Below are 21,787 nucleotides of genomic sequence, written 5' to 3'. Positions count from 1 at the left end.
CAACAGATAAACAATGGAGAGAGAAATACTTTTCAATATGAACGTTTTATTCTGAACTTTTAAATACATACATCTTACACTGCAGTTAATCAACACGAAGCTTAAGAAAACCACTCCCCGCCTCCTACAGCCTGGACTTACACTGGGTACCCGTTCCTGTGGCCGCCGGGGGTGACGGGCCGACGCAGGGGCTCGTCCCCGCTCCACTGCACGCTGGCCAGCCCCTTCCGCCTCGTCCTCCCCGTGTTGGTCATGATCTGGTGGAAGGAAAGAAGAAATGGGCCTGGAGAAATCATCTCCTTAGGAGCTGGCCTGGAGGTAGAACTGACTACATTTAACAAACTAATGTATAGTAAGAAGAAGCTTTGCAAATAAATGGGGAAGGACCATGACACAGATTGCTTAGATAAACAGCAATTTTGGGGAAAATCCCTTTAGGCTTGCATATCATCCATTTACCAGTATAAACTTAAAAAAAACCAAACCCTGGAAAAAAGAAGAAAATAGTCGAATACAGTAACTTATCACATTTGGGGAGAGGATTGACTTTTTTTTTTTTTTTTTTTTTTTTGTGAGGAGATCAGCCCTGAGCTAACATCCGCCAATCCTCCTCTTTTTTTGCTGAGGAAGACGGCCCTGGGCTAACATCTGTGCCTATCTTCCTCCACTTTATATGGGACGCCGCCACAGCATGGCTTACCAAGCAGTGCGTCGTTGCGCGCCCGGGATCCGAACCAGCGAACCCCGGGCCGCCGCAGCGGAGCGCGCGCACTTAACCGCTTGCGCCACCGGGCCGGCCCCAGGATTGACTTTTGAAAGTGAGAAGGAAGAACAGATAGGCAGATTTGGGTTCATAAAAAAATTAACATTTCCACATACAGTATATTAAAGACAAGCCACATTAACAGGTAAACAACAGACTGGGAAGAAATAGTGCAGCAAATTTAACAGATTAAAGGTTAAAATGTTCATTAGATAAAGAGCTCTTACACATCAATAAGTCAAACAGTAAATAGATAATTGGGCAAAGAATTCAAACAGCCAAGTCACAAAACAGAAAAAATGATCAACTTTATAAGTAATTAGAAACTACAACTTTACAAAAAACTCGTCATTCTTCAATTATTAAATGAGGGACAATTAGAGAAATGATCCCTTCCACTGCTGGCACTAGTTTAAAACATGAGGGCGTGGAAATGTGAGACAGCTCTTTTGGAAAGTACTTTGGCATTTTATATCAAGAGTTGTAAAAATGTTCATATCCTTGGGTGTAAATCCTAGTGAAAGAATCTAAAATATGGAAAATGTTAAATAAAGTTGTTTGTTACAAAATTATTATAGAGTAAGACTAGAATAATCTAACTGTCCAGTAATATGGGAATAATGAAGTAAAATATGGCATTTTCATTTGAAACATTATATGGCCATTTACAACGATAAAGACTAGGTTATGAAAAAAAGTTTATTTAAAACATCAGGTAAAAGTCAGGTTATAATACTGTACACACATGATGCTCTCAATTATGCTAAAGATACACAAAAAGACTGGAAGGAAATGAACACTGAAATGATTCAGTGGCTACATAGGATAGTAGAACCAAGAAAAATTTTTCTATTTTCCAAGTTTTCTGAAATGTGGTTATATTACGTTAAAAATTAAGAAAAATTGCTTAAAAAAGAAATCACTGTAAAACTGGTGAAACCAGAATAAAGTCTGTGGATTGCCCCAACATCCATTTCCTAGTTTGATGCTGTGCCATGTAAGACGGTTACATAAGACATGAGTTACATAAGATGGTACCACTGGGGAAACGGGGGCATAGGACCTCTCTGTACTACTTTTTCAACTTCCTGTGAATCTATAATTATTTCAAAATAAAAAGTAAAAAAGAAAAAACAGAAAATTTTTTTAAAATTGGAATTACATCTTTGATTTCTTGATTTTTGCTGAAAAGTTATTTGGGTTTATATAGTATTTGAGGCAGGGAGAAGATAAAAAGGACCAGTTTCCTGCGGGAAACAATAGTTCTCACCTGTGCTGTGGGGACAGTCATCCACTAGGGGAGTCTGGAGGGTGGGGTGGGTGGAAGGAGTGCGAAGGAGTAAGAGACAGGGGCTGGCCAGGTGGTGTATCGGTTAAGTGCGCGTGCTCCGTTGTGGCGGCCTGCGGTTCGGATCCCGGGCGCGCACTGACGTACCGCTTGTCAAGCCATGCTGTGGCGGCGTCCCATATAAAGCAGAGGAAGATGGGCATGGATGTTAGCACAGGGCCAGTCTTCCTCAGCAAAAAGAGGAGGATTGGCAGATGTTAGCTCAGGGCCCATCTTCCTCACAAAAAAAATAAAAATAAAAAAAGGAGAAAGAGACAGAAGGAGAGGGAAGGGGGGTCTTCTACCCTCTTGGAAGAAATGGAACATAATTAAGCTTTCCAAATAAGAACTAAAATGCAGTTCCATCTCCCATTATATCTCTTGTGAAATTTGCAAAAGAAGGCTCTTTTATCTGCAATCAATCTTGCTGTCGGCTTCTACTCTGACTTCTCTTCTGTCACACTGTCCCCATCTAGTATCTAGGGTCAAATTTACAAGCCCACCCTCATCACCAGAGCAGGCCCCTTAAGTCCAATTTTCCACAGTACCGTAGGACCACTCATGCCTTCTCTTTCCCCCTCCACTATGCTAGTCAGAACACTTGGGTCTTTCCACAGATGGCTAAGTCTTAAGCTACTGGAAAAGGGGAGACAGCGAATATGTGGGTTCTCTCGAGTCTGCTGCTAGCCCTCTGCCGCCTCCTCCCCCACTCCACTGTCCTTCCGAGCCCACCCCTCCCAATGCCTTCCTAGAAGAGAGAGAACATATCACTTATATTTGAGAGTGTTTCAGCCTTTGGAAAACCCATACCATCTCCTTAAAGCTTCATAGGCCTAAGAAATAATTTAAGGTGGGTGGTATTTGTCCTCTCCAATGGATGAGGGCCAGAACTGTCTGGTCTGTTATCAGAATGCCCGAGGAAAGGTCCTCGGTGAGGAGGGTTTGGCATGCCCAGCGCTTCCGAGCAGCCGCTTTCCCGAGGGCCTGTTTCCTGTTCACTTGACAACCTGCTGTGCTTGCAGGGTGAGGCACAGAGCGGCCCCCAAGGTCTCCAGGCCCCTCCACGGGCCCCTCAGGTGCAAAGGTGCCTTTTGCGGCTGGAAAGATCTTAAAGGGTATCTAGTCCCACAACCTGCTGCCCACACTGAGTTCTGCAGAAATGTTTCCAGCGTTGTTGGGAGAGAGAAGAGACAGGGCTCCTGGCAACCCTCTTACTCACCCAGAGGGACTCAGCTTCCATCTGTGTTACACATGGAGATTCTGTTTGAAAGAAGGTTCTGCTGCTAAAACAATGCAGCATATTTAACCACAATTAAAAAAAAGCAGCATATGATTTAGCTGAATGTAACTCATTCAGTAGTAAAAGATGGTCAACACATGTCAATTTAGGTAAAAAATATATTTCTCATTTACTAGTTTTTGAGTATTGGTGAACCACCTAAAGAAATTATGACATGGTATAAAGCAGTACGAATTTTTATAAGAAAATACAGGTATTCTCTCTCTCTCTCTCTCTATACACACAGAAAATTACCCAGAAGCTAAAGCAGACACTGTGAGCTATCTATTCAATATTCATTCTCTCTTTCTTGACCAACAGAAATTGGTCTTCGTTGGCACAGAAATGTGTCTACTTAAAAATACCCACCTTCCCAGACTCCCTTGCAGCTAGGGGCCATGTGACCCAGTTCTGACCAGTAAGAAGTAAGTGGAGGTCACCGGATCGAGCTTCAGGAAAAGTACTGAAGAGGGGGTGGATCTGGCTGGCCTCCATGTTTGGCCTTCTTCCTGACTGGATCACGGATTTGTGCCAGGAGCTGCATCCGTCATCTTATGACCAACAGGCCACAAGCAAGTGAACGAAGGGCTGATGCACTGAGGCAGAACTACCATGAAGCTAACGAAACTGAAGCTTCAAGGCCCTGGAAGGGGCCCTAGCAATGTGTTCACAGGGTCATATGTTCTTGTAAAATTTGCAAAAGTAGGACATTTTGACTGCAATCACTTAATACTGCTATTTCTACTCTTACTTCCCTTCTGCTGTTTCTCTTTACTCTGACTTCCCTTGACCCACTTCCTCTCACGTTGGTGGCGTGGTGCTGGAACGGCCAAAGGCAATCTGGGATTTAGCTAAGAGGACACTGAGTGCAGGTGACACTTAATTTGGGTTTAGTGGCATATATTTATATGATGCCCAGTCACTTCTGTGCATGGCCAAACAATGCCTAGCTGTCCTGATGTAGGAATGCCTTCTAGGCCTTCCCTATGCACGCAAGAAAATGTGAAATGTCCCCGAATCTTACAGTTTCTTTATAGAAGAAACTTGAGGAAGATTTTCTCAAATTTAACAACCACCCTAAAAATTTACACAGCACTACCAAAAACTAAATGTGAGGCCGAAAGAAAGTCTTCTAATCTATCAGTAATAAGAAGCAAAATTTGATCAAATATGTCACAGGAAGGACTGACTCATTTTCTTTTCTCTCTCTCTAGGAAACCTTACAGACTCATTGTCATATATGTAATATGTAGAGGCAATCAAAGGACTTAAAAAATATACAGAAAAAAAACTATGAGGTGTGCCACGCAGCTAGTTAATAAAAACATTATTTTCTGTTTGTGGTATCTGTCAGTTCTTAAAATTTGAATTTGACTGTGAGTTATTTTCTCATTCTCATTCTAAATTAAGCACTCACTTTTACACCTAACTTTGTATTCCTTTATTTTAAAGAAGGCCTGCAAAACTCTGCAAGCTGGAGGTCCCACAAAAGCTGGATCTTCCCTTCTTCCTGACAGGCAGGTGAGGGAAGGCAGGAAAGAGCCTGGGGTCTGATGTTCCCAGTGTTATCAGTGGGGTGATAAACCAGGATTCTCTGCTATTTGCAGCTGGGCCCAATCCCAGCTGATCCGGGAGAGATAAGGGACAGAGATAAAGGGAGGTTAATGAGGGAGCAGTGGGTACCTCTGGGGAGGCAGGACTATTAGGTTGTTGCTTACGCTCTGCTTACTTTTGACTTTTCAGTAATAAGCATATATTTCCTTTGTATTTAGAAAAAAGAATATAAGAAGTAAATTGAAAAAGAAAAGGATTTGAAATATTTGGGGGTTTGGGATTTTTCCTCTGCTTGTTTGGTTGTGTTTTCATCTAACCCCCTAATACGTAGGGGGACCTGACCCTTCAACCACTGGAGTTAGGCAGAACAGGAATAACTGATCGAAAAGTGATTAGAAAAAGCCCCAAAGTGGAGATAAATTAAAAAATCTAAAAGCAAAAATTAGAGACTGAGGCCCTTCCTTCTCTGGTTTTGGTTTTTGCTATGAGCACAACAGGGCAGCTGCAAGCGCCTCTGGCTTCTGTCCCACCCAGGGCAGCAGGACAGGGGGTCCCGGGGCCCGCCCCTGTCTCCGAGGGGCTCGGCCGCGCCCCCCGGCCAGCTGCGCACATTCCCCCTGCAGAGGGCCTCTTAAGCCTGAGTTCTGCACAAGTGGCAATGTTTCCATGGCCCACACTCTGGCTTCAGAACCACTGAGGGGCCTAATAAAGATGCAGATTCCCGGGCACCTCCACACACTCAGATCCTCAGGAGGCAGCCAGAACCCTGTGCTTCAACCAGCCCTTTGGGGGACTTCTGGAAAACCTAGTGAATTTGGATCTTCCTTTGACAGAAGGGGAAAGCAAGGGTGGAAAGGGAGCAATTAGCATTTACAATAGGCATTCCCCTGAAACTGAGCCTATGTTCAAAAATCAGACCACATAGTAATCATGAATATTTCACAGCATCAGAGTTCTCTAAACTTTCAAATACAGAATTCAATTCCCTGGAAAATTGACAGCTCTTCCGGAAGGCGGCACAGCTTAGTGGTAAAGGGCAAGCAGACTCCAGTAACACTCAGTTACTTAACCTTCCTCAGCCTCAGCTTCCTCATCTATACGATGCGATGCCGAGCAGAATTTACCCCATAGGTGTTGGGAGGATTAAATGAAATGGAATCAGATGTGAGAAGCAGGCAGCACGTGCCGAACTAAACTGGTGCAGCCACTATGGAAAACAGTATGGAGATTCCTCGAGAAATCAAGGCTAGAACTACCATATGATCCAGCTATTCCACTGCTGGGTATTTATCCAAAGAACTTGAAAACACCAATGCGTAAAGATACATGCATCCCTGTGTTCACTGCAGCGTTATTCACAATAGCCAAGACTTAGAAGCAACCTAAGTGCCCATCAAGGGACGAATGGATAAAGAAGATGTGGTATATATACACAATGGAACACTACTCAGCCATAAGAAACGATGAAATCCAGCCATTTGTGACAACATGGAAGGGCATTGAAGATATTATGCAAAGTGAAATAAGTCAGAGGGAGAAGGTCAAATACCATATGATTTCCTTCATTAAGTAGTAGATAATAACAACAATAAACAAACACATAGAGACAGAGATTGGATTGGTGGTTACCAGAGGGGAAGGGGGGAGGGAGGAGAGTGAAAGGGATAATTCAGCACGTGTGTGGTGATGGGTTGTAATTAGTATTTGGGTGGTGAACATGATGTAATCTATGCAGAAATAGAAGTATAATGATGTACACCTGAAATTTATACAATGTTATAAACCAACGTTACTGCAATAAACAAAAAATTAAAAAAATAAATAAATACCAAAAAAAGAAAAAAAGACATGCCTATCACTGTTGTTAAAGGTAATGAACAATAAGTTTAAACTTCAAACTAAAAACAAAAAACTGAGATTCTACGACAAATATCTACACCCCTTTAACCAAGGCGATGAAGAAATCTAAGTAAATCAGGGTGTTCTTTTCAGGGAGAATTAAATGATTATTCAGCACAGTATGGATGATACTAAGAAAATACAGAAATGAGCAAGCCAGGAGAAGAAGTCAGCAAACCATCAGTCTCAACCCGCTGATGATCATGGCCTAAAGAAGAGCCACGCATGCTGCTTTTCACCAGAACAGTGAGTAAGCAACACATCTGCTGTGACCACCCCCACTCTCACGCCAGCTTCGGAACAGTTCTCCTGGCGCAAGCTTTCTGAGTTCTCTGGGGTCTTGAGCATTTTGGTGGCCAGGGCTCTGCAGTGCACAGGAGCTGTGTGCTTGCACGTGGCAGGGCAAGAATTGGCAGTGTGGCCTGGCAGGGAAAGAGGTGGCTGAAAACGCCCTGCAGGACCCAGCTACTGGGTCCAGGAATCCTGGGAAGGGCTTCTTCCCATCCTTGAACACCTGGTGGGCTGCCCCCGTTGCACCTCCACCCTCACCCCAGCTAGTAGTTTTTAATCACTGGCGTGAACAATAACCCATTCCTGGGATTATGGTAAGGTCTGGGGTGCGGCCTAGACTATTTTTAACTCCATTTGGTGGTCTGGGACTTTGAGAAACCCTGGGCTAGCTCTGACATGGCAGGAAATATCTGCTAACCCACTAACCACTTCTCGCTGTTATCTACATCCCTCATCAGTACCACAGTTTTATCTCCTCTGTATCTTCTTTCATAAGCTTCTCAAAGGTAACAGCTATGTCTTAACATTTTTCAGCATTCTGCTGTGTGTTAGGCAAATGGTACAGGTTCAATAAAAACTTTCTGAATACAATTTTATGACACAGTGTTTCAAAAAGTCAACATCTTCTGACTGATCCTGAAAAATCTATAATCTCCCTAGTACATCAGACTGGGAGGCATGAATCATTATTTTGGGGCATGTATTCCCCAATGAAATGCCTTCCATCTTTTGCAGGTTCCCTCGTTTGGCACAAGCAGTTATGAAGATATGAGCTTAAAGCCCTGGGGTGCACCACTAGACCTAAAGGCGTGGAAGTAAGACCCTTCTTTTGAAATCACTGGCCCAGCACACAGAGGCTGGCAGGCTGTCGATTTCAAATCAAGACAGGGTGTCAGAGGGCAGCTTAGGATGACTAATGCACAGAGACAGCAAAACTGGGAGTGTACATACAACCTCAGTGCTTACTGCTCAACATTAAGTGTTCTAATAAAATTTTAAAATGTTTCTACTGTGAGATCCTATGTGCAGGGGGTTGTAGTGGGCCCCCAATAGCTATGTCCATGTGCTAACCCCTAGAACCTGCGAATGTGAGCTTATTTGGAAAAATAGTCTTTGCAGATGTAATTAAGTTAAGGATCCTGAGATGAAGAGATCATCCTAGATTATCCTAAATCCAATGACAAGTGTCCTTATAAGAGACAAAAGAGAACATAGAGAGAAGAGGAGAAGGCCATGTGGAGACGGAGGCAGAGTGTGGAGTTGTATACAGCCACAAGCCAAGGCACACCTGGAGCCACCAGAAGCTGGAATAATGAGCAAGATTCTCCCCTAGAGCCTCCGGAGGGAGTATGGCTGTGCTGACAGCTTGATTTTGGACTTGTGGCCTTCAGGACTGTGAGAGAATAAATTTCTGTTGTTTTAAGCCACCCAGTTTACGGTAATTTGTTACTGCAGCTCTTGGAAGCTAATGCACTTGGTCTTCACATCTATACAACAAATTCTTTCTGTACTTCATTCTTACTACTCACATCTCCACCAAAAAGTAACTGACGCCGGGCCAGCCCCGTGGCTTAGCGGTGAGGTGTGTGTGCTCCGCTACTGGCGGTCCGGGTTCGGATCCTGGGTGTGCACCGACGCACCGCTTCTCCGGCCATGCTGAGGCCACGTCCCACATACAGCAACTAGAAGGATGTGCAACTATGACATACAACTATCTACTGGGGCTCTGGGGAAAAAAAAAAGGAGGAGGATTGGCAACGGATGTTAGCCCAGGGCCGGTCTTCCTCAGCAAAATGAGGAGGATTAGCACGGATGTTAGCTCAGGGCTGATCTTCCTCACACACACACACACAAAAAAGTAACTGACACCAACGAGATAAGCAAGCACGTGTAGAACTTTTCTGCTGGATTCAAAAGACTTCCTTCTGGTGAAAGGACAGTGCATATACCTTAAGGAGATTTAGAACTGCATGCTATGGTAAAATGACAGCATTTCTAGACACCATTAAACCAGGTTATTGGTGGATGTGGATTAGAAAGCTCTGTTCCTTTGCATCTCACTAGTCTGCATGATTAAACTGGTAGCCCCAGCATGTTCTGCAACTTGGGTTTTTCGTTGTTGTTAAAAATCTTCAACACATCAATATAAGATCTCACGCACAGCATTTCATTGTGCAGACATGCTGTAAGTTACTTAGCCGAGGGGCTGTATCCAGGTTTCCCTTGGACAAAGTGACATGAACATCCTTGCTGACACTCGTATGCTTGTGTGGCTGTGTCTGTGGGAAAGTCCCAACAGCGCAGGGCCATGTTCTCGACAGCTACGCCACCACTCTCCAAAGAAGCCCCACCAATTAGCCTCCTCTGTTTTCCTCATAACTTGCCCATGAGAGCAGGAGGGTCTTGCTTTTAAAAATGCTCCCTCCTCCAAATGGAGCTCAGTCTTTCCCTGACAAACCAGTGTTCTTCCGAAGGGAGACATCGGCCCAGTCAAGGCTCAAGACTTCCATCAACAACTTGGAACCTGGATTGCCTCACCTCCAGCCTTTCTCGAGCACTCCCCACCTGACCCAATACACACAGAGCCTCCACAGTCAATCAGATTCCTTTGATCCTCAAGACAGTCTGAAAACAGGGAGGGCTATAGCCCACCAGATCTTGCCCCACCCTCAGCCCCCTTCAGTCACTCCCCTTTCACTCCTGCCTCTCCAGTCTATCCTCCATAAAGCAGCGAGAGTGAAAATGGAAGTTGATATATTAACACATAAGGCAAACTGCTCTCCGCCCTCCAATAATTTCGCAGCTCATGCAGAGTAAAACCCACAGCCTTCGCCTATAGAGCCCCCGTGCTCTGGCCTTTGGATGTCCTCCAGCCTCAGGTTCCATCAGCATGTACTGCATTCCAGCCTGGGGCTCCTGGAAATTCCAATGAGGAAGACTGGGGCCAGGTGACAGGAAACCTAGTGCCCAGGATGAGGTGATGAGGGCCTGGCCTAGGGGCAGCAATGAGGGACAGGCGCTTTCAGCTTCTACCTGCTCCTATAAAGGCTCAGGCCACCTGCACCCACCATCCTTTTCCTTCCTGAGTCACTGTCTTTGCCAGCCAAGTGTTGACTGGCTCCAAGCCTTCTGCTCCAACACCAACCTGCCTAATTCGAGGAGATTTCAAGGTCCATGTAACTGACCCAGTCAACCACCAGCTCCGAATTCCAGGAGCTCCTTTTAATGCCAATGGCCTTCACCTCTATGAGCTCAGCTGTCCGTCACAGGGCTTCAGTCTAGATTGGCCCTCATCCCTTGCGATTGCTCCTCCCTTCAGAAACCTTACACTCCAGCATCTCACCTGCGGACCCCACGTGCTCTCTGATCAAGGTGTCATGAGACACCTGCGGGCCCTTGACACTGCCATCCTCTCCTGGCCCGTCGGCAACTCCTCCTGACTCGTGCCCTTCCCTATTTAGCTGGTGGGTGGTAACCAATGGCTCCTGGAGCTGGCTGAGCATAAGAGTCCCTGGGGAGTCCTCAGAGTTCGGACTCTGGCCCCATCACAGCCGTGTGACTCCACAGGCTTCTCGGATGCTTGGATTGATCACTCAGTGATCCTGAAACACTCCTCCCTTCTGTTTCCATGGCACAGCATCCTCCTGGTTCTCCTCAAGCTTCTCTGACTGCTCACTTTCTGTCCTTCTTGGGGGCCCCTCTTCTTTCCCTCACTCCTGACATGCTGGTACGACCCCCTGTCCTCAGCTCCTCTCTCTCTCTCTCTCTCTCCACTCTCTGCTTCAGTGGGCAGCCTCATCTGCCCGGAGTGTTTCAGCCACCACCTGCGTGGTGAGGGCTTCCAATCGACTACAGTCTTTCCTTCTAACAAATAAGGCACCCACAGATTAAGAAGTTGGACAAGTAGATGATTACTCTTAAGGATGGACATATCCTCAGATACTACAAAGGCTTCTGGCATGTGCCTTTTAGTTATATTCTAATCCCTCTTCTGTTTACCAGCAGGACTATTTGTGACAGGTAGTGAGGGCCAGAGGGCACTTCATGGCCACTGGAAGCAACTGGCTAACATGGAACTTCTCATAAACACAGTATGGTAACAGACCAAACCAAACCCTTTTGTGTTATTGCAAATGCTAAATCTGTCAATGGTGCATCTCTCCTTTCTATTTCAGGACCCCACCCCCTTCACATGGTACTTACTCCCAAGTACTCTGTGGTCAGAAGCTTCTCGCCTGAGAGTTCTCCAAGCTGGGGCTGGATCAGTTCATCTTTGTCCAGATCGGCTTCCATAGTGTCATGGTCCTCCTGTTTCCAAGGAGACACGGGGTGAATGCTCTGGACCCCCTGCCACAAGTTCCCAGAAGGGTGGTTCCCCAAGGGGGTATCTGCCATGAAATGAGAAGGCCTTAGCTCAACCACAGCAACTTGTGGGTTTGCATTTCAAGGGTCTCAGGAGCAGTCTGCTCTCTGCTCATAACCTCTCCATGAAGATGAAAGGGAAAACACCAAAGGACCAGAAAAGGGGGAGCCTAATAAATAAATAAAAAATAATTAAAAAAAGGGCCGGCCCCGTGGCTTAGCGGTTAAGTGTGCACGCTCCACTGCTGGTGGCCCGGGTTCGGATCCCGGGCATGCACCGACGCACCGCTTCTCCGGCCATGCTGAGGCCGCGTCCCACGTACAGCAACTAGAAGGATGTGCAGCTATGACATACAACTATCTACTGGGGCTTTGGGGGAAAAATAAATAAAAGAAAAGGGGGAGCCTAGCACGATAGAACTTTAATAGAAAATAACCAAATACCACAGAAAACATTGTTGCCCCACCCCCAACCACACCAGCAAAGGCCTCAGGGAGCCCAGACTTCTATCCTCACCAGGCTGTAATGAGGCACCCCAACACCCACAGCTGGGGGGATATCAGAGAAGACCAGGTAGGGAGGGAGAATTCCATCCCTGCTGGGCAGTAATGAGGACCCCCACCCCAACGTGAGAGTGGAGACCACGTGGAGAGCCTGGACTTCCACCCCCACTTGGCAGTAATGAGATGTCCCCCCTCTCCATGCTGGGATGGTGTCAGAAGAGGCCTGGTGGAGAGTCAGGACTTTCACCACTGCCCATCACGTCCCTGTGGTGTCAGGGGAGGCCATGTGGGGAACAGTAATGAGGCATTCCTACCCCTTCCAGTCAGGGAGGTAGTAGTGGAGGCCTAGCAGGGATCCAGAACTCCACCCTTGCCCTGTAGTAATGAGGAGTCTCCTCCCTCCCCCCACCACCAATGGGTGTCAACAGTGGCCAAGCGTAGAACCTGGACTTCCACCACGCCTGGCAGTAATGAGGAGAAGCCCCTGCCTCCCTTGCCAGAGCAGTGTCAGAAGAAGCCAGCTAAAACAGAAAGTTTAAATAAGATCAAATCTCTTATAACATAATACCCAAAATATCTGGGTTTACATAAAAAATCAGTCATCATACCAGGAACCAGGCAGCTCTAAACTGAACAAAGAGAGACAATCAATAGTTGCCAACATCAAGATAACAGAGAGGTGGGCCGGCCCGACGGCATAGCAGTTAAGTTTGTGCTCTCCACTACAGTGGCCCAGGGTTCACAGGTTTGGATCCTGGGCACAGACCGACGCACCACTTGTCAAGCCACGCTGTGGCAGCGTCCCATATAAAGTAGAGGAAGATGGGCATGGATGTTAGTCCCGGGCCAATCTTCCACAGCAAAAAAAAAAAAGAGGAGGATTGGCATCAGATGTTAGCTCAGGGCTAATCTTCCTCACACACACAGACAAAAAAGATAACAGAGAGGCTAGAATTATCTGACATAGATTTTAAAGCAGTCATCATAAAAATGCTTCAACGAGCAATTATTAAACATTCGTGAAAGAAATAAAAAACAGAAAGTTTCAAGAACATAGAAAAAGAACAAAATGAACCCAAAGCAAGCAAAATGAAAGAAATAATAAGAGCAGAAATCAATGAAAAGGAAAACAGAAAAAAAAATACAGAAAATTGGTAAAACAAAAAGCTGGTTCTTTGAAAAGGCTAATAAAATTGTCAAGCCTCTAGCAAGACTGACAAAGAAAAAAGATAGAAGACGCAAATTACCAATATCAGGAATGAAACAGGAGCTATCACTACAGACCCTGCAGACATCAATTACTATGAACAACTCTATACACATAAACCTGACAGCTTAGATAAAAAACATAAACTATCACAAGCCTCTCAATATGAGATAGATAACTTGAACAGTCCTGTAACTATTAAGGAAATTGAATTCATAATTTTAAAATTCCCAAAAAAGAAATCTCCAGGTACACATGGTTTCACTAGAGAATTCTACTAAACTTTTAAAGAAGAAGTAACACCAATTCTACACAATATCTTCCAGAAAACAGAGGAGGAAGGAATACTTCCTAATTCATTTTACGAAGCTAGTATTACCCTGGTACCAAAACCAGACAAAGACGGTATCATAAAAAGAAAAATACGGACAAATATCATCCACGAATAAAGACACAAAAATCCTTAATAATCAGGTTAAAGGAAAAAAAAATCCTTAACAAAATATTAGCAAATAGAATAGATAAACATTGGCTGGCCCCGTGGCTTAGTGGTTAAGTGCGCGCGCTCCGGTACTGGCGGTCCGGGTTCGGATCCCGGGTGCACACCGACCCACTGCTTCTCCGGCCATGCTGAAGCCGTGTCCCACATACAGCAACTAGAAGGATGTGCAACTATGACATACAACTATCTACTTGGACTTTGGGGCAAAAAAAAGGAGGAGGGATTGGCAATAGACGTTAGCTCAGACCCGGTCTTCCTCAGCAAAAAAAGAGGAGGATTAGCACGGATGTTAGCTCAGGGCTGATCTTCCTCACACACACAAAAAAGAAAAAGAATAGAGCAACAGATCAATATGTTAAAAGAATTATATACCATGACCAAGTGGGATTTGTTCCAGTGACGCAAATCTGGTTCAATATTTAAAATTTAATAACTGTAATCCACAAGACTAACAGGCTTATGAAGAAAAAAAAATCACATGGTCATATTAATAGACGAAGAAAAAGCATGACAAAATTCAACACCCATCAACCAAACTCTCAGAAAAATAGGAATGGAGGATACTTGATAAAGAACATCTATAAAAAACCTATAGCTAACATTATACTTAATGGTGAAAGACTGGATGCTTTCCCCCTAAGACTGGAAACAAAGGAAGGATTTCTAGTCTCACCATTCTTATTCAACATAGAGCTGGAAGTTCTAGCCAGAGCAATGAGGCGAAAAAAGGAAATAAAAAGCATGCAGATCAAGGAAGAAACAGAACTGTATCTATGTGCAGACGACATGATTGTCTATATAGAAAATCCCAAAGAATTGACCCTAAAAAACTTATAGAATAAGTGAGTCCAGCAAGGTCAAAGGATACTAGATAAACAAAACAAAAATCAATTTCTATATACTAGCAATAAACTTAAGACACTGAAATTAAAAATACAATACTATTAACAACTGCCCACAAAATAAAAAAAAAGAAATACTTAGGTGCAAATCTAACAAAACATGTACAGGACTTGTATGCTAAGAACTATAAAACGCTAAGAAAAGAAATCAAAGAAGATCTAAATAAATGGAAAGACATACTTTGTTCATAAATTGGAAGACTCAAAACAGTTAAGATGTCAATTCTCCCCAAATTGATATACGAGTTTAATGTAATTTCTATCAAAATCTCAGCAAGATTTTTCTGTAGATATATACAACATTAATCTAAAACGTATATGGAAAGGACAATGGAACTAGAATAGCTAAGACAATTTTGAAAAAGAAGAATAAGGTGGGAGGAATTAGTCCACCGAATTTCAAGACTCATTATACAGCTACAGGAATCAAGACTATGTCGTATTGGCAGAGAGAAGACATATAGGTCAATGGAACAGAAGAGAGAACCTTGAAACAGACCTACATGAATGCGCCCAACTGACTTTTGACAAAGGTGCAGATGCAGTTCAACGGAGGAAGGATTGCCTTTCCAACAAATGGTGCTGGAACAACTGGACATGCATAGGAAAAAAAAAATCTCAATCTAATTCTCATGCCTTATACCAAAATTAACTCAAAATAGATCACAGACTTACACGTAAAACAATCACATTTTTGGAAAAAATAGGAGAAAATCTTCAGGATCCATGGCTAGGCAAAAAGTTCTTAGACTTGACACCAAAAGCACAATCCATAAAAGGAAAAATTTGATAAACTAGTTTTTATCAACATTTTAAAAGACTTTTGCCTGTGAAAGACTCTGTTAAGAAGATAAAGAGAAAAGCTACAGATTGAGAGAAAATATTTGGAAACCACGTATCTGACAATGTACTTAAATATAAAAAATGTATAAAGAACTCTCAAAACTCAACAGTAAAAACCCCAAACAATCCAATTAGAAAATGGGGAAAAGACATGAAGAGACATTTCACCAAAGAGGATGTATGGATGGCAAACGAGCACATGAAAATGTTTAACATTATTAGCCATTAGGGAAATGCAAATTAAAACCACACTGAGATATTGCTACACAGTTCTCAGACTGGCTAAATGCCAAATCCTGGGGAGGATGCAGAGAAGCTGGACCACTCACACATTGCTGGGGGGAATGCAATACTGGTACAGCTGCTCTGGGAAACGGTTTGGCAGTTTCTTAAAAAACTAAATGTGCAACTACATACCAGTAATTACACTCGTGAGCATTTACCCCAGAGAAATGAAACTTACTGTCACACAAAAATCTGTACATGAATGTTTATAGCAGCTGTGTTCGTAATAACCCAAAACTGGAAAAAACAGATGCCCTTCCATTGGAGACTGGTTAAACAAACTGTGGTACATCCATGCCGTGAACTACGGATACACACAAACCTGGATGACTCTCCAGTGAGTTATGTTGTGCAAAAAAAGCCAGTCCCCAGTGGTTATATACTGTATGATTCCATTTATATAACATTCTGGAAATGACAAAATTACGGAAATGAAGAACAGATTAGTGATTGCCAGGGGTTAAGGAAGAAACGGGGGTGGAGGAAAGTGGGTGTGGCTATCAAAAGGATCTCCTGTAATAGAAATATTCTGGATCTTGAACATATCAATGTTAATACCCAGTTGTGATATTATACCATAGTTTTGCAAGATATTACCATTGGATGGAACTGGGTAAAGTGTACACAGGATTTTTCTGTATTATTTCTAACAACTGCATGTGAATCTACAATTATCTCAAAATAAAAAGTTTTCAAATATAAAAAAAGGGAGAAGAGCTAAAGACAAAATAATAGCATATGTGAGACGTCACAAGCCTGTGTGCAATCAACCGAGCAGCGTGCATGGTAACAGGCAACAGGTGGTCCTCTCTCCCATCTCAGCCAGGACTGCGGAGATTACACCATCCTCTGTAGGTTAAGCTACAAAGATCAATACAAAACAGGCCAGATCCCACTGAGGTAATAACTAAAGAAAGAATGTGTCCACATGAAGGGAGCTGGCCTGCTCTGAGTGAGAAAGGGGAAGCAGGGGCCCTGGAGGAAGCTGGCAGTCCAAGTGCTGGTCCAGTCCGGGTGGAGGGGTGCCCTAGGCTGTCACACCTTGGTGACAACAGTCCCTGAGATCATCTAACCAATCCTTCCCCTCCCAACAAACCTGTAATTTGGCTCCTTAAACTTGCCAACAGGAAGAGAAGGCTTTATTCTAGCAAACCTGAGTACTCTGTCCTCATTTTCAAACCAATACGTAGTCATTCTGGACACCCCAGTCTTTTGTGAATTTGATTTACCTGAGTCCGTATCCAAGGGCTCTGAAGGCTCAAATTCCCGTGTGGACTGCCTCTGGATAGGGCAGCTGCTGGGGGCGGGGAGGGGGCAGTCCTGTCTCTCCAGCTCTCTTCAGCACACAGTCAGGGCCATCTGCCATCACTAGATGCTGTCACCCCCGGAGGGGCTGTCTTAAGAAAAGGGGATTCCACTTATTCTCAGTGATCCCCACAGGCAGACCAGAACCGGCAGACTAAGCGGCAGGTCTGACCAACCCAGGGCCCTTTCTAACAAAGCGCTGTCCTCCTCGTGGTGGGGGCTGTGGAGGAGCCACGACTCCTGCCAGCCCACAGTTGAGAGCATTTGTTTGATGCCCTCTTATCATAGAACCCTTGAGGAGCCCACCTGCCATTTCCGTAGCACTTTACCTCTAACTCTCACAGTGACTCCGTGTAGATTCCTTTCACTATAGCTATTTTGTCTGTGTGGACACCTAGCCTGAGAAGTGACAAGCCCGTAGTGACAGCCTGGCCTTGACCAGGAGTCTGACTCTGGCCACGGGACAGCACCTTTCTGCCCACATCTTTCTGGCCACTTGGGGCCCTGCAGAGAAGCCTGTTTCTGAAGAGCCATGGGCTGGACCGCCCAGGGCCTTCTGAGGCCCCCGAGGCCCCTGTGCCCAGCTGAGACGGAGCTCCCTGGGGCAGAGAGTGAAGGGCAGGCCGCAGCAGCGTTCTGGAGCCCACACGGCCTCACCCCTTTCTCTTCCTGTCCCGTCTGATCACAAACGGAGAACCCACGCTCGTCCTACCTGGAACACCAGGTTCACGGTCAACCTAACCCTAGTCCTGACTCACTCCCCCCAGCAAGGGCAGCTGCCTTCTCCTCCTGCTGCTTCGCCTGAGTCAGCAGCTCTGCCAAGTGCCAGCGTACTCACCATCCTGAAATTTCACGCGGGGTTCCTTAAGGGTAACACTGCCTATGAGGTCCTACCCGAGGTCAGCTCTGAGACGGCCAGGTGAGACTTATACTGCCGCCTTGGCTTAGAGTTTAGTTTCTAAAATACCAATATCTAAGTGACCAAATAGCATGTATATTATATGATGATTCTAGGAAATGACTGCTCCTTGTGAACAAAAGCAGCAGGCTCTGTGGTCAGAGTGAGGGGCAGGGAGCTCTGGAGAGGGGACTAGTATTTCATCTTCACCAGGGAACGATGTCCTGGAGGCACCAGCTGGAAACGGGCACAGGAATCACAGTTTCACGAAGGTATTGGTGATTCAACACTTTCCTGCCCGGGCGGAATATGAAACCTTAAGAAACAAAACAAATGTCCGCATTCCATATGAGACGTTAAGAAACAAAATAAATGTCCACATTCCATTTCAGTGAATAATACTCAATGGCTGACCTCAGTCCATGCCAGCAACAGTATTTCTTTCCCCTGGACAGCAGTACATACGTGAGACATCCACTTACAAATCAGCCTATACATACACAAACCAGCAAACACACTCGCAATCACAAGTTAAAGCTTCCTTTATTAACTTGTTCAAAAACAAGTTAGTAAGAGATTCACTGAAATACTTATTCCATTTCGTGTTTTTAGTTAAAAACAGTTGAAGATGTTTTTTACTAAAAGTACTTGCTAGTCAAATTCACTGATGAGCAATAGTCTCTCCCTAACCTCTAAAAACACAGGACAGTTTCTGCATTTAGTCCCTAATATATACAACCCTTTAATAAAAGTTAACTCGAATTGCAGTTTCCTACGTGAGTGCGGGGCTGGAGAAAGAACCAGGGCACCACAGCTGATCTACTCACAACCTGGGGAATCTGCTTCCTCTGCTGAGTTTCTCTGTTGGCAACATGCTGGCAAATACTACTGGTGCTTTCAAGAATATTATGTTCATGTAAAATGCCAAAATGTAAGAAAACAGATGTGAAAATCATTATTAAATTGATAGTTTTGTACTGGGGCTCTAATTTGGAAAGACGCGATTCTTGCCAGTGCCTCAGTTTCTCCATCCAGCAAGTAAAATCACCTTCTTGCTTCCTTTAAAATCATGATTTGCTGACTGAGGAAACTTCTTAAGTTCTCTGATTTTGAAAAGTCATATACTGTATAGATATCAACAAGGTGCTGTCATAGTCTTCCTAAGAGACACTAATTTCTGTGGAAATGAAATGGAGGCATCGTTAGCACTGCTGGAATGTAAAGGGCAAAAGTAAAAGGAGCTGGAAAGGGCAACTTAACAAAGAGACGCAAGAGCTGAATTCAATACTATTCAATCCGTTTCCAGCAACACTTGGGAAACTATGCGCAGAGGGAGATTCGCGAAGGCAGAGGAAACCACTAGATGCGGTGGGAAATGTAAGCAGAGAGCCGACCAAAAACGATGCTTGCTGATAGCAGGGCACCTGTTCTACTTTTTCAGTTGGTGCCAAGTGTATTAAAACAACTGAGGAGGTATAGGAACTTGCTGAAATGGGCCAACCGAGGAGACATTCAATGATAATTATAGTTTAAGCATTCTCTCTGGGAGAGAGGGAACTACTTTCCATTAGTTTCCTCCAGTCTAAGTGGGAAGAATTTTACTCGCCTCACTCAAGCGCAAGCAGCCGAGTGTGGTGACGCCCCAGCGCCAGAACACTCCGTGTGAAAACGCGGCACCAGCCACACCCACCAACTCTTCTGGGCCACTCGTGCATTCCAAGTGAAACATATTTTGAAATCTCCCATGTGAGGTAAGGAGGACATGGATAAGGAAATGCTTCAAGAATAAACGCCTCCTTAGGGTAGGTTTTACATACCATTGTTGGGAGGAATTTTACTAAAATTACTGGTCTTTATGTACTTTACCAGAATGCATCAGATTACCAAAGGGAGAGCTGGTGATAACTGATTACTTCAAGAAATTAAGAATGCCTCATAAAAAAGGCACTTGAGCTGAGATGAATTTAGATGTTCTACTATGAAGCTTCCCCACAGCAGCTTGGTGATCTTATGACACTACAAGATTCTTAACTGCAGGCTTTAGATATATAATACTCCAGACAAACCAGATTCTAAGCAATTGGCCAGAAAACAAAACTAAGGTTGACCACTAAATGCATTTGAAAACTTAGATTCTTAACAGATATAATGCAGAGAGCAGAATGTATTCAAGCGGTTTTACATATGACAAGTGAAAGTATCAAGTGTGTTTTCCACTTGAAATAATTATAAGACTTCTACCGGCAGTTTAAATTTGAGACACCACTCAGAACACTGAATTGTAAATCTCACTCTTTGTAGAAATAAGGGGAAAACAGTCCACACGGGAGAGAAAGGGTGGGCCAGGTGACGAGGCGGGCAGTGTAATCAGCATATTTCCCCGAGTGGAATGGACCCTTCCCATTTTTGCAGCTTTCTTCTGGAGTGTGTGCCCAGGACTGCAGATGGAAGCAGGGCCCTGGGCTCACAGTGATGCTGAGCAGTTATTCTAAACTTCTCCATTTGCAAAATGTATCCTGGGACACTGACAGCTCGTCTAACAACCAGCCCAGTTCATTAATTAATCACATGATAGAAATCAGAGAAACCCCAATACCCTTTACTTCCCTGATTCTTCAAATCCATTTCTTTAGCTGCTCAATTTCCTTGCTTAAACTTTTTCTGAAGTCTAAGTGAAAATAGTAAGATATATGGAGATGATGGCAAAGTTGCTCTGTGAGAAGCAGAGCTTATTAAAATGTGTAAGACACAGAATCAGGGGAGACATGGAGGCTCAAAAGAACTGGAAGTGGAGACAGGAGAAAGCTTTCGTGCAGCAGAGGGAGAGGAAGCCAACACCACAGCAGTGTCTAGACACTGTGCCTTATACAGACAAGAGGGCAAGAGCAACCTCGGTCATGGTTCTGTCTAAACGGGGCTCATATGAGTGTGCTTGGGAAATGGGGGCTCAGGGGACCAACAGACCTGTGACCAAGTCAGGGTTGTGCCCCCCAAGTCAGTGAGTGAGTAGGGGTGGGGCTAGCTAACAAGAAACCACCACCCCAGAACTTGAAACAGACCCCTGATACAAGGAAAGTACTTTCTTACATGTTAGCAAGAATGTCATAAGAAAAAACTATTTTTCAATCAACTGCATTTGTTCTGAAATAATGTTTAGATGAACCCCAAAGTCCTCATAGGATCTAGAGGAAGGAGATTTGAAAAGTAAGAATCTGTCAGTGTTTCTCAAGCTCCCCGGGGCGGGCGTAAGGATGGGGTGGTAGGAATCTGAATGCGGTTTTTCAGGAACTTGTCCCTGCTCTGCCTCCCACCTCCATCCTGGCCACCTACGGGCCTCGGCGCCAGCTCTGGCCAGGCCACACGGGAAACCTCGACCCCAGCAGACTTCAGTTTGCATCAAGCCAGCCTGCCTCCAGATCACGATGATAATGTTAAAACCAGCGAATGTGCACTGAGTCTGTGCTAGAACTTTAGAGGGATTATTTCATTCGATCCTCACGACCACCTGATACAACGGGTGTTTATATTCTTACTTTACAGATGAGAACACTGAGGCCTAGAGAGGCTAACCAACTTGCCCAAGGCCACACAACTGGTAGGTGGTGGGGCAAGACTCGAACCCAGGCAGTCTGATTCCTGAACCACTTTCTCGGTATTTAGATTCAGCCACTCACTGTTCCTACATTCAGCAAGTATCTGTAATTTCCTAGGGTCTCTGGGGAGGGGCTTACAGAGAGGTTTCTGTGCTTGGCCCCATCTGTTCTCTGTCACTTTGGACTTGGAATGAGGTCACGGACAGCCCACACGCTCAAATGCACACCTGACACAAGAACTGATCCAAGACCCCGGGGAGCTGCAACAATAAG

The 21,787-nt window shown here is 44.6% G+C and overlaps 1 protein-coding gene across 8 annotated transcripts in view; it reads right to left on the bottom strand.

Annotated features, from left to right (window-relative positions):
• Positions 1-21,787, bottom strand: part of ARMC9 (armadillo repeat containing 9) — a 150,494-nt gene that overhangs the window by 20,217 nt on the left and 108,490 nt on the right. For 4 of the 8 annotated variants that reach the window (XM_058533192.1, XM_058533196.1, XM_058533194.1 and 1 more), the window contains exon 20: positions 11,317-11,421. In XM_058533192.1, coding sequence (XP_058389175.1) covers positions 11,317-11,421 — 105 coding nt within the window. Of the gene's footprint in view, positions 1-23; positions 258-11,316; positions 11,422-21,787 lie in introns of those variants that run through there. The other 4 variants (XM_058533190.1, XM_058533191.1, XM_058533193.1 and 1 more) reach the window with 2 other exon arrangements.

Source organism: Diceros bicornis, chromosome 37 (assembly GCF_020826845.1).
Source record: "Diceros bicornis minor isolate mBicDic1 chromosome 37, mDicBic1.mat.cur, whole genome shotgun sequence".
Lineage (NCBI taxonomy): Eukaryota > Metazoa > Chordata > Mammalia > Perissodactyla > Rhinocerotidae > Diceros > Diceros bicornis.
This window is presented reverse-complemented; position numbering and strand designations above follow the sequence as displayed.